The sequence below is a fragment of the Oncorhynchus clarkii genome, chromosome 16, assembly GCF_045791955.1.
Source record: "Oncorhynchus clarkii lewisi isolate Uvic-CL-2024 chromosome 16, UVic_Ocla_1.0, whole genome shotgun sequence".
Taxonomy (NCBI): domain Eukaryota; kingdom Metazoa; phylum Chordata; class Actinopteri; order Salmoniformes; family Salmonidae; genus Oncorhynchus; species Oncorhynchus clarkii.
Window position 1 is genome coordinate 74023958 of NC_092162.1, and position 13739 is coordinate 74037696.

The 13739-nt window shown below is 46.3% G+C and overlaps 1 protein-coding gene across 1 annotated transcript in view; it reads left to right on the forward strand.

The window, feature by feature from the left end:
- LOC139369011 (plexin-B3-like) overlaps positions 1–13739 on the forward strand; it is a 279425-nt gene that overhangs the window by 212481 nt on the left and 53205 nt on the right. The window contains exons 6-10 of the mRNA XM_071108578.1: positions 264–364; positions 942–1110; positions 1783–1945; positions 11733–11841; positions 12819–12930. Coding sequence (XP_070964679.1) covers positions 264–364; positions 942–1110; positions 1783–1945; positions 11733–11841; positions 12819–12930 — 654 coding nt within the window. The remainder of the gene's footprint in view (positions 1–263; positions 365–941; positions 1111–1782; positions 1946–11732; positions 11842–12818; positions 12931–13739) is intronic.

Consider the following 13739-nt stretch of genomic DNA (forward strand, 5'->3'; position numbering starts at 1 on the left):
TAGTTCCATGTGGATAATAGACCTGATGTCTTTTAGTTCCATGTGGATAATATACCTGATGTCTTTTAGTTCCATGTGGATAATAGACCTGATGTCTTTTAGTTCCATGTGGATAATAGACCTGATGTCTTTTATTTCCATGTGGATAATAGACCTGATGTCTTTTAGTTCCATGTGGATAATAGACCTGATGTCTTTTGTCTTATCTTGACTTGAGATCTGTAGAGTTGATAATGTAGAGAACTAATCTGTCTCTCTCTCAGGTGTCCAAGGTGTCTGTATATCAGTGTGAACAACAGCCTGACTGCCAGTCCTGTCTGTCTATCAGAGACCCTCACTGTGGCTGGTGTGTCCTGGAGGGAAGGTACTGTACACCCACACAGAACACATTACAGCATCACCTATCTTATTGGTACCACAGTGGATAAACCAGACCAGAACACAGTCTCTGCTGTCTCCATGGTAATCTGTGTTAACAATTAGACCAGAACACAGTCTCTGCTGTCTCCATGGTAATCTGTGTTAACAACCAGACCAGAACACAGTCTCTGCTGTCTCCATGGTCATCTGTGTTAACAACCAGACCAGAACACAGTCTCTGCTGTCTCCATGGTAATCTGTGTTAACAACCAGACCAGAACACAGTCTCTGCTGTCTCCATGGTAATCTGTGTTAACAACCAGACCAGAACACAGTCTCTGCTGTCTCCATGGTCATCTGTGTTAACAACCAGACCAGAACACAGTCTCTGCTGTCTCCATGGTAACCTGTGTTAACAACCAGACTAGAACACAGTCTCTGCTGTCTCCATGGTAACCTGTGTTAACAACCAGACTAGAACACAGTCTCTGCTGTCTCCATGGTAACCTGTGGTAACAACCAGACTAGAACACAGTCTCTGCTGTCTCCATGGTAACCTGTGTTTATTTTCCTTTATTCAGATGTAGTCGTCGAATGGAGTGTAGTCGTGAGGGTCAAGCCAACCACTGGCTGTGGAGCTACCAGCCTGCCAACCAGCCTGCCAACCAGCCTGCCAACCAGCCTGCCAACCAGTGTGTGACTGTCCAGAGCTTGGAGCCTGCCATCCAAAGCAGAGAGGAGGAGACTCAGGTGGGTGAACTGTGGCAGTATAGAGACTCAGGTGGGTGAACTGTGGCAGTATAGTGACTCAGGTGGGTGAACTGTGGCAGTATAGAGACTCAGGTGGGTGAACTGTGGCAGTATAGTGACTCGGGTGGGTGAACTGTGGCAGTATAGTGACTCGGGTGGGTGAACTGTGGCAGTATAGTGACTCGGGTGGGTGAACTGTGGCAGTATAGAGACTCAGGTGGGTGAACTTTGGCAGTATAGTGACTCAGGTGGGTGAACTGTGGCAGTATAGTGACTCGGGTGGGGGAACTGTGGCAGTATAGTGACTCGGGTGGGGGAACTGTGGCAGTATAGTGACTCGGGTGGGGGAACTGTGGCAGTATAGTATTGAATAAAGTCGGGGTACTCCAAATATTGTTCCTCTAATTGCTGTTCTTGATTCAGGAAAATAAGTGTCTCATTAAGACCTGACAAACCAGGTAACTTCTCTAGCCAATCAATACAACGATATATCAACTCGTGCCTTGTTTTTACTCAAAATATTTATCAATGAAATGTCATTCTGGAGTAAAAACATGGCATGAGATGATTACGTAGAAACAGGTTGAGACTGACTGAGAAGAAAAAGGCCCTTTTACTTCAGGATACTCCAAACATAGTTGAGTTAAAGTTCCTTGTTGTTTCCTCTCCCAGGTTTCTCTTGTTGTGGCCCTGCTGCCCACCCTGTCAGAGGAGGAGGAGTCTCTGTCCTGCTCCTTTGGAACCCTCGCCACTCAACCAGCTGTCGTTACGGGAACCACCATAACCTGTCAATCACCCCAGCCTGAGCTCCTCCCACCCAGCCCACCAGGAAGTGGTAAGCGGCCATTTTATTTAAAGTTTTATATAAAAATAGATCTGTAAATATTTTATTTTTATATATTTTATTATTTTTCCAGGTTAGCCTTGTTGAGATACAATACCATGACAGACTTTAGTCCAAGACAGGCAGGTTATCACATGACTTTTGAGTCACGGCCAGGTGCTTTGTGCCACACTTAGACCCCCGGCCTATTGACGGCAAATACATACAGTGCCTTGCGAAAGTATTCGGCGACCTTTTGCCTCATTTCAGGCTTCAAACATAAAGATATAAAACTGTATTTTCTTGTGAAGAATCAACAACAAGTGGGACACAATCATGAAGTGGAACGACATTTATTGGATATTTCAAACCTTTTTAACAAATCAAAAACTGAAAAATTGGGCGTGCAAAATTATTCAGCCCCCTTAAGTTAATACTTTGTAGCGCCACCTTTTGCTGCGATTACAGCTGTAAGTCGCTTGGGGTATGTCTCTATCAGTTTTGCACATCGAGAGACTGAAATTTTTTCCCATTCCTCCTTCAAAACAGCTTGAGCTCAGTGAGGTTGGATGGAGAGCATTTGTGAACAGCAGTTTTCAGTTCTTTCCACAGATTCTCGATTGGATTCAGGTCTGGACTTTGACTTGGCCATTCTAACACCTGGATATGTTTATTTTTGAACCATTCCATTGTACATTTTGCTTTATGTTTTGGATCATTGTCTTGTTGGAAGACAAATCTCCGTCCCAGTCTCAGGTCTTTCAGGTTTCATCAGGTTTTCTTCCAGAATGGTTCTGTATTTGGCTCCATCCATCTTCCCATCAATTTTAACCATCTTCCCTGTCCCTGCTGAAGAAAAGCAGGCCCAAACCATGATGCTGCCACCACCATGTTTGACAGTTTTATTTTATTTTTTTTATTTTACCTTTATTTAACTAGGCAAGTCAGTTAAGAACAAATTCTTATTTTCAATGACGGCCTGGGAACAGTGGGTTAACTGCCTGTTCAGGGGCAGAACGACAGATTTGTACCTTGTCAGCTCGGGGGTTTGAACTCGCAACCTTCCGGTTACTAGTCCAACGCTCTAACCACTAGGCTACCCTGCCGCCCACAGTGGGGATGGTGTGTTCAGTGTGATGAGCTGTGTTGCTTTTACGCCAAACATAACGTTTTGCATTGTTGCCAAAATGTTCAATTTTGGTTTCATCTGACCAGAGCACCTTCTTCCACATGTTTGGTGTGTCTCCCAGGTGGCTTGTGGCAAACTTTAAACGACACTTTTTATGGATATCTTTAAGAAATGGCTTTCTTCTTGCCACTCTTCCATAAAGGCCAGATTTGTGCAATATACGACTGATTGTTGTCCTATGGACAGAGTCTCCCACCTCAGCTGTAGATCTCTGCAGTTCATCCAGAGTGATCATGGGCCTCTTGGCTGCATCTCTGATCAGTCTTCTCCTTGTATGAGCTGAAAGTTTAGAGGGACGGCCAGGTCTTGGTAGATTTGCAGTGGTCTGATACTCCTTCCATTTCAATATTATCGCTTGCACAGTGCTCCTTGGGATGTTTAAAACTTGGGAAATCTTTTAGTATCCAAATCCGGCTTTAAACTTCTTCACAACAGTATCTCGGACCTGCCTGGTGTGTTCCTTGTTCTTCATGATGCTCTCTGCGCTTTTAACGGACCTCTGAGACTATCACAGTGCAGGTGCATTTATACGGAGACTTGATTACACACAGGTGGATTGTATTTATCATCAATAGTCATTTAGGTCAACATTGGATCATTCAGAGATCCTCACTGAACTTCTGGAGAGAGTTTGCTGCACTGAAAGTAAAGGGGCTGAATAATTTTGCACGCCCAATTTTTCAGTTTTTGATTTGTTAAAAAAGTTTGAAATATCCAATAAATGTCGTTCCACTTCATGATTGTGTCCCACTTGTTGTTGATTCTTCACAAAAAAATACAGTTTTATATCTTTATGTTTGAAGCCTGAAATGTGGCAAAAGGTCGCAAAGTTCAAGGGGGCCGAATACTTTCGCAAGGCACTGTATTGTTCTAGGTATAGATACACTACATGACCAAAAGTATGTGGACAGCTGCTCGTCGAACTTCTCATTCCAAAATCATGGGTATTAATATGGACTTTGTCCCCCCTTTGCTGCTATAACAGCCTCCACTATTCTGGGAAGGATTCCACTCTTCTGGGAAGGCTTTCCACTAGATGTTGGAACATTGCTGCTATAACAGCCTCCACTCTTCTGGGAAGGCCTTTCCACTAGATGTTGGAACATTGCTGTAGGGACTTGCTTCCCATTCAGACAGAAGAGCATTAGTGAGGTCGGGCACTGATGTTGGGCGATTAGGCCTAGCTTGCCGTTCTGCGTTCCAATTCATCCCAAAGGTGTTCCATGGGGTTGAGGTCAGTGCTCTGTGCAGGCCAGTCAAGTTATTCCACACTGATATCAAAACCAGTTCTGTATGGACCTCGCTTTGTGCACGGGAGCATTATCATGCTGAAACAGGAAAGGGCCTTCCCCAAACTGTTGCTACAAAGTTGGAAGGACAGAATCTTGTAGAATGTCATTGTATGCTGTAGCGTTTAAGCTTTCCCTTCACTGGAACTAAGGGGCCCGAACCATGAAAAACAGCCCCAGACTATTATTCCTCCTCCTCCACCAAACTTTACAGTTGGCACTATGCATTGGGGCAGGTAGCGTTCTTATGGCATCCGCCTTATCCCACATTTGTCCATCGGACTGCCAGATGGTGAAGCGTGATTCATCACTCCAGAGAACGCGTTTCCACTGCTCCAGAGAACGCGTTTCCACTGCTCCAGAGAACGCGTTTCCACTGCTCCAGAGAACGCGTTTCCACTGCTCCAGAGAACGCGTTTCCACTGCTCCAGAGAACGCGTTTCCACTGCTCCAGAGAACGCGTTTCCACTGCTCCAGAGAACGCGTTTCCACTGCTCCAGAGAACGCGTTTCCACTGCTCCAGAGAACGCGTTTCCACTGCTCCAGAGAACAAGTTTCCCCTGCTCCAGAGAACACGTTTCCACTGCTCCAGAGAACGCGTTTCCACTGCTCCAGAGAACGCGTTTCCACTGCTCCAGAGAACGCGTTTCCACTGCTCCAGAGAACAGGTTTCCACTGCTCCAGAGAACAAGTTTCCCCTGCTCCAGAGAACACGTTTCCACTGCTCCAGAGAACGTGTTTCCACTGCTCCAGAGAACAAGTTTCCCCTGCTCCAGAGAACACGTTTCCACTGCTCCAGAGAACGCGTTTCCACTGCTCAAGAGAACAGGTTTCCACTGCTCCAGAGAACACGTTTCCACTGCTCCAGAGAACGTGTTTCCACTGCTCCAGAGAACAAGTTTCCCCTGCTCCAGAGAACACGTTTCCACTGCTCCAGAGAACGCGTTTCCACTGCTCAAGAGAACAGGTTTCCACTGCTCCAGAGAACGTGTTTCCACTGCTCCAGAGAACACGTTTCCACTGCTATAGAGAACACGTTTCCACTGCTCCAGAGAACGTGTTTCCACTGCTCCAGAGAACACGTTTCCCCTGCTCCAGAGAACGTGTTTCCACTGCTCCAGAGAACACGTTTCCACTGCTCCAGAGAACGTGTTTCCACTGCTCCAGAGAACACGTTTCCCCTGCTCCAGAGAACGTGTTTCCACTGCTCCAGAGAACGCGTTTCCACTGCTCCAGAGAACACGTTTCCACTGCTCCAGAGAACACGTCTCCACTGCTCCAGAGAACACGTTTCCACTGCTCCAGAGAACAGGTTTCCACTGCTCCAGAGAACGCGTTTCCCCTGCTCCAGAGAACAGGTTTCCACTGCTCCAGAGAACACGTTTCCACTGCTATAGAGAACACGTTTCCACTGCCCCAGAGAACACGTTTCCACTGCTCCAGAGAACACGTTTCCACTGCTCCAGAGAACACGTTTCCACTGCTCCAGAGAACACGTTTCCACTGCTCCAGAGAACACGTTTCCACTGCTCCAGAGAACACGTTTCCACTGCTCCAGAGAACACGTTTCCACTGCTATAGAGAACACGTTTCCACTGCTCCAGAGAACACGTTTCCACTGCCCCAGAGAACACGTTTCCACTGCTATAGAAAACATGTTTCCACTGCTCCAGAGAACGTGTTTCCACTGCTATAGAAAACACGTTTCCACTGCTCCAGAGAACGCTTTTCCACTGCTCCAGAGAACGTGTTTCCACTGCTATAGAAAACACGTTTCCACTGCTCCAGAGAACACGTTTCCCCTGCTCCAGAGAACACGTTTCCACTGCTCCAGAGAACAGGTTTCCACTGCTCCAGAGAACACGTTTCCACTGCTCCAGAGAACACGTTTCCACTGCTCCAGAGAACAGGTTTCCACTGCTCCAGAGAACGCGTTTCCACTGCTCCAGAGAACACGTTTCCACTGCTCCAGAGAACACGTTTCCCCTGCTCCAGAGAACAGGTTTCCACTGCTCCAGAGAACAGGTTTCAACTGCTCCAGAGAACAGGTTTCCACTGCTCCAGAGAACACGTTTCCACTGCTCCAGAGAACACGTTTCCACTGCTCCAGAGAACACGTTTCCCCTGCTCCAGAGAACAGGTTTCCACTGCTCCAGAGAACACGTTTCCACTGCTATAGAGAACACGTTTCCACTGCTCCAGAGAACACGTTTCCACTGCTATAGAGAACACGTTTCCACTGCTCCAGAGAACACGTTTCCACTGCTCCAGAGAACAGGTTTCCACTGCTCCAGAGAACGTGTTTCCACTGCTCCAGAGAACGTGGTTCCACTGCTCCAGAGAACAAGTTTCCCCTGCTCCAGAGAACACGTTTCCACTGCTCCAGAGAACGCGTTTCCACTGCTCAAGAGAACAGGTTTCCACTGCTCCAGAGAACGTGTTTCCACTGCTCCAGAGAACACGTTTCCACTGCTATAGAGAACACGTTTCCACTGCTCCAGAGAACGTTTTTCCACTGCTCCAGAGAACGTGTTTCCACTGCTCCAGAGAACACGTTTCCCCTGCTCCAGAGAACGTGTTTCCACTGCTCCAGAGAACACGTTTCCACTGCTATAGAGAACACGTTTCCACTGCTCCAGAGAACACGTTTCCACTGCCCCAGAGAACACGTTTCCACTGCTATAGAAAACACGTTTCCACTGCTCCAGAGAACGTGTTTCCACTGCTCCAGAGAACACGTTTCCACTGCTATAGAAAACACGTTTCCACTGCTCCAGAGAACGCTTTTCCACTGCTCCAGAGAACGTGTTTCCACTGCTATAGAAAACACGTTTCCACTGCTCCAGAGAACACGTTTCCCCTGCTCCAGAGAACACGTTTCCACTGCTCCAGAGAACAGGTTTCCACTGCTCCAGAGAACACGTTTCCACTGCTCCAGAGAACACGTTTCCACTGCTCCAGAGAACACGTTTCCACTGCTCCAGAGAACAGGTTTCCACTGCTCCAGAGAACGCGTTTCCACTGCTCCAGAGAACACGTTTCCACTGCTCCAGAGAACACGTTTCCACTGCTCCAGAGAACACGTTTCCACTGCTCCAGAGAACAGGTTTCCACTGCTCCAGAGAACACGTTTCCACTAATATAGAGAACACGTTTCCACTGCTCCAGAAAACACGTTTCCACTGCTCCAGAGAACGCGTTTCCACTGCTCCAGAGAACACGTTTCCACTGCTCCAGAGAACGTGTTTCCCCTGCTCCAGAGAACAGGTTTCCACTGCTCCAGAGAACAGGTTTCCACTGCTCCAGAGAACGTGTTTCCCCTGCTCCAGAGAACACGTTTCCACTGCTCCAGAGAACAGGTTTCCACTGCTCCAGAGAACACGTTTCCACTGCTCCAGAGAACACGTTTCCACTGCTCCAGAGAACACGTTTCCACTGCTATAGAAAACACGTTTCCACTGCTCCAGAGAACGTGTTTCCACTGCTCCAGAGAACACGTTTCCACTGCTCCTGAGAACACGTTTCGACCAAAGAGCTGTCAAAGGACACCAGAAGAAGTTACGTATTTTTTCTCATTTTGTCTGTCATAGTTGAAGTGTACCTATGATGAAAATTACAGGCCTCTCATCTTTTTAAGTGGGAGAACTTGCACAATTGGTGGCTGACTAAATACTTTTCTGCCCTACTGTATGTGTGTGTGTATGTATATGTGTATGTATATATATAAATGTGTGTATGTATATATATATATGTGTGTGTGTGTATATATATATATATATATATGTATATATATATATATATATATATATATATCCTTCTTCAGGGTAATGTCATGAATGCTTGAAGCAGGTTATGTTGACTATAGTGAGGGCTGTGTCATAATTGCTAGGTTGATCAAAATTAATTGAGTGAAACTGTTAAAAGACAATAGCCCACAGCATATTGAATATATTATGCCATTGTATGTTGATGCTAATGCTAACATTATTGTTTCATTTCATTCATCACCTATATATTTAAATATTTCCAATATCAAAACATCTATGTAATCTTTTGGTTCAACCATAATGCATAATAAGCATCATCAACAGTCAACAGTCAATATTCAGACCACTAGGGGTCAATGTTTTTAGGAAGGATATCCAGTAAGCCTCCCTTTGTAGTAGAAGGATCTTGATGTTACCTCCTCTCCTTGGTGGAGCAACAAGCTCAACGCCTGTGTATTTGAGGGAGGAGATGGGATGGTTAGCTTCAACAAAGTGAGCTGCTACTGGAGAGTCAATGTTCTCACACCTGATTGAGCTGCGGTGTTCAGCTATGCGTTGTTTTAGTTGTCTTTTCGTTTGTCCTACGTGTGTTCTACGTTTTCCACATGAACAGGTGATGAGATGGATTACTCCCTTGGTCTTGCATGAGGTGATGCCTCTAACAGGGATCTTTCGACCTGTATGTGGGCGTCTGAAGAAGGATGTTTTTATAGAGCTATTACACTGTGCACATGAGACACGTTTGTAGTTCACCATTTGGGATAGGGAGTCAAGTGTCTTGAGTGGTTTCAGGGGGCAGATCTCACCAAGGTATCTCCAATATTGCGACCGTGCTAACAAGACCACCAGTCGGAAGGCTCCTTGAAGAGGCAATTTCTTTGACTGATTACAGAATATACCATTTATTTTTCAGGATTGATTTGGTGCAGAACTCTTTGGTTTAGTTTTTAGATGGGTTTTTCTCCCGATGTTTTCATCATTGCAGCATTGAGTTATGTCCTTGAAGTCTATTTTTCGTAACATTGCCGTCAAAATCTGACTGGTGTCCACAGATTTGCATAACTGCCTGTATGCTAGACCGAAAGTTAAGATCAGCGTAAAGAAAAAAAAAAAAACACAAAATTAGCAGACTAGGTCAGAAAGCAACGGCAGCTGTCAACTGCAGAGCCATCTTTCATCCCAAACAGCTAATCACATTCATCACATGATCATTTATTTTCTCAATACAGAAATCATTGAATTTCAGGCAGAGGGTAAAGTGCTTCTTTGTTGATGTCACTGTGAGATCAGTTTCTGAGCCTGACTACACTGATGAGGGAGGTACACGCCCCTCTGATGAGGGAGGTACACGCCCCTCTGATGAGGGAGGTACACGCCCCTCTGATGCGGGAGGTACACGCCCCTCTGATGAGGGAGGTACACGCCCCTCTGATGAGGGAGGTACACGCCCCTCTGATGAGGGAGGTACACGCCCCTCTGATGCGGGAGGTACACGCCCCTCTGATGCGGGAGGTACACGCCCCTCTGATGCGGGAGGTACACGCCCCTCTGATGAGGGAGGTACACGCCCCTCTGAGGGGAGGTACACGCCCCTCTGAGGGGAGGTACACGCCCCTCTGAGGGGAGGTACACGCCCCTCTGATGAGGGAGGTACACGCCCCTCTGATGCGGGAGGTACACGCCCCTCTGATGCGGGAGGTACACGCCCCTCTGATGCGGGAGGTACACGCCCCTCTGAGGGGAGGTACACGCCCCTCTGATGAGGGAGGTACACGCCCCTCTGATGAGGGAGGTACACGCCCCTCTGATGCGGGAGGTACACGCCCCTCTGATGCGGGAGGTACACGCCCCTCTGATGAGAGGGACACGCCCCTCTGAGGGGAGGTACACGCCCCTCTGAGGGGAGGTACACGCCCCTCTGATGAGGGAGGTACACGCCCCTCTGATGCGGGAGGTACACGCCCCTCTGATGCGGGAGGTACACGTCTCTCTGTGAACAGTAGCCCTATTATAAAGAGAATTGGGATTGTTATTCATTCTTTAACGTTATTTTTTTCTGTCCAGCATCGAAACAAGTCGTATGTGTGATACAGTGCCTTGGGAAGGGAATTCAGACCCCTTGACTTTTTCCACGTTTTGTTAGGTTACAGCCTTATTCTAAAATGGATTAAACTGTTTGTTTTCCTCATTAATCGATACACATTACCCCATAATAGCAAAGCAAAAAAACGTTTTAGACATTTTTGCCAAGGTATTTGAAAATAATTCAGAGACTTGTCCCAAAGCCACTCCTGCTTTGTCTTGGCTGTGTGCTTGGGGTTGTTGTCCTATTGGAAGGGGAACCTTCGCCTCAGTCTGAGGTCCTGAGCACTCTGGAGAAGGTTTTCATCAAGGAACTCTCTGTTCTTTACTTCGTTCATCTTTCCCTCGATCCTGACTAGTCTCTCAGTCCCTGCTACTGAAAAACATCCCCACAGCATGATGCTGCCACCACCATGCTTCACCGTAGGGATGCTGCCACCACCATGCTTCACCGTAGTGATGCTGCCACCACCATGCTTCACCGTAGTGACGCTGCCACCACCATGCTTCACCGTAGTGATGCTGCCAAGACCATGCTTCACCGTAGTGATGCTGCCACCACCATGCTTCACTGTAGGGATGGTACCAGGTTTCTTCCAGACGTGACACTTAGCATTCAGGCCAAAGAGTTCAATCTTGGTTTCATCAGACCAGAGAATCTTGTTTCTCATGGTCTGAGGGTCCTTTAGGTGCCTTTTGGCAAACTCCAAGTGGGCTGTCATGTGCCTTTTACTGAGGAGCGGCTTCCATCTGACCACTCTACCATAAAGGCCTGATTGGTGAAGAGCTGCAGAGATGGTTGTCCTTCTGGAAGGTTCTCCCATCTCCGCAGAGGAAGTCTAGATCTCTGCCAGAGTGAACATTGGGTTCACAATGAGTTCTTGGTCACCCCGATTGTTCAGTTTGGCCGAGCGGCCAGCTCTAGGAACCTAGAGTCTTGGTGGATCCAAACTTCTTCCATTTAAGAATGATGGAGGTCACTGTGTTGTTGGGGACCTTCAATGCTGCAGAAATGTTTTGGTACCCTTCCCCAGATCTCAGCCTCGACACAATCCTGTCTCGGAGCTCTACGGACAATTCCTTCAACCTCATGTCTTGGTTTTTGCTCTGACATGCACTGTCAACTGTAGGACCTTATATATAGGTGTGTGCCTTTCCAAATCATGTCCAATCAATTGAATTTAACACAGGTGAACTCCAATCAAGTTGTAGAAACATCTCAAGGATGATCAATGGAAACAGGAAACACCTGAACGCAATTTCAAGTCTCACAGCGAAGGGTCTGAATACTTATGTAAATAAGTTTCTTTTTTTTTTTTTTATACATTTGCTCACTTTTTTAAATACCTATTTTCGCTTTGTCATTATGGGGTATTGTGTGTAGATTGCATTCAATCAATTTTTAGAATAAGGCTGTAACGTAACAAAGTGGAAAAAGTTTCTGAATGTTAACGTGTCTCCTGTCCCTGTAGACCACGTGTCCCTACGTGTGTCTGTGGTGTTCAGAGACGTGACCATCTCTAGCAGTGACATCATCTTCTACGACTGTCGAGCTGTGGGGCGACTCAACACCACCTCCCCGTAAGAGATACACACACACACATACACACCGTACACATACACACACACCGTACACACACACACACCGTACACACACGTGTTTTCAACGTGTTGTTGTTGATATAGGGTCAATGTGTTCTGTTGTTGTTGATATAGGGTCAATGTGTTTTGTTGTTGTTGATATAGGGTCAACGTGTTCTGTTGTTGATATAGGGTCAATATGTGTTGTTGTTGATATAGGGTCAATGTGTTCTGTTGATATAGGGTCAATGTGTTCTGTTGATATAGGGTCAATGTGTTCTGATGATATAGGGTCAATGTGTTTTGTTGTTGATATAGGGTCAATGTGTTCTGATGATATAGGGTCAATGTGTTTTGTTGTTGTTGATATAGGTTGTTGATATAGGGTCAATGTGTTCTGATGATATAGGGTCAATGTGTTTTGTTGTTGTTGATATTAGGGTCAATGTGTTTTGTTGTTGTTGATATAGGGTCAATGTGTTTTGTTGTTGTTGATATAGGGTCAACGTGTGTTGTTGTTGTTGATATAGGGTCAATGTGTTTTGTTGTTGTTGATATAGGGTCAATGTGTTTTGTTGTTGTTGATATAGGGTCTATGTGTTTTGTTGTTGTTGATATAGGGTCTATGTGTTTTGTTGTTGTTGATATAGGGTCTATGTGTTTTTCATGTCAGCAATCACCTTTTCAAGATGTATAACTTTTTTTAAATACAGAAATACTGGCGGTATATTGCGTTTTGCATGATATGTTAGACCCATGCAGTATCTAAATCCATATGTTAGACCCATACAGTATCTAAATCCGTATATTAGACCTCATACAGTGTCTAAATCTGTATATTAGACCCATACAGTATCTAAATCTGTATATTAGACCCCATACAGTATCTAAATCTGTATATTAGACCCCATACAGTATCTAAATCTGTATATTAGACCCCATACAGTACCTAAATCCATATGTCTCTCTGTGTTTAGGTGTATGGCTTGTGTGGGCAGTGTGTGGCCATGCAAATGGTGTGTCCTGGGTGGGCTGTGTACCCACAACAACAGCAGCTGTCCCAGGCAGCACACCATACACAACTCACTGGTAAGACAACCCAGACCCGATCTACCAGGCCTTAGTAACAACCCAGACCCTATCTACCAGGCCTTAGTAACAACTCTGTGGTTAAGACAACCCCAGACCCTATCTACCAGGCCTTAGTAACAACGCTGTGGTTAAGATAAACCCAGACCCTAGTAACAACTCTGTGGTAAGACAACCCCAGACCCTATCTACCAGGCCTTAGTAACAACCCCAGACCCTATCCACCAGGCCTTAGTAACAACCCCAGACCCTATCCACCAGGCCTTAGTAACAACTCTGTGGTTAAGACAACCCCAGACCCTATCTACCAGGCCTTAGTAACAACCCTAGACCCTATCTACCAGTCCTTAGTAACAACTCTGTGGTAAGACAACCCCAGACCATATCTACCAGGCCTTAGTAACAACCCCAGACCCTGTCTACTAGGCCTTAGTAACAACTCTGTGGATAAGACAACCCCTGACCCTATCTACCAGGCCTTAGTAACAACTCTGTGGTTAAGACAACCCCAGACCCTATCTACCAGGCCTTAGTAACAACTCTGTGGGTAAGACAACCCCAGACCCTATCTACCAGGCCTTAGTGTAACAGTATAAATTTAGACCGTCCCCTCGCCCATACCCGGGCGCGAACCAGGGACCTTCTGCACATATCAACAACTGACACCTACGAAGCGTTGTTACCCATCGCTCCACAAAAGCCGCGGCCCTTGCAGAGCAAGGGGAACTACTACTTCAAGGTCTCAGAGCAAGTGACGTCACTGATTGAAACGCTATTTAGCGCCCACGCTAACTAAGCTAGCCGTTTCA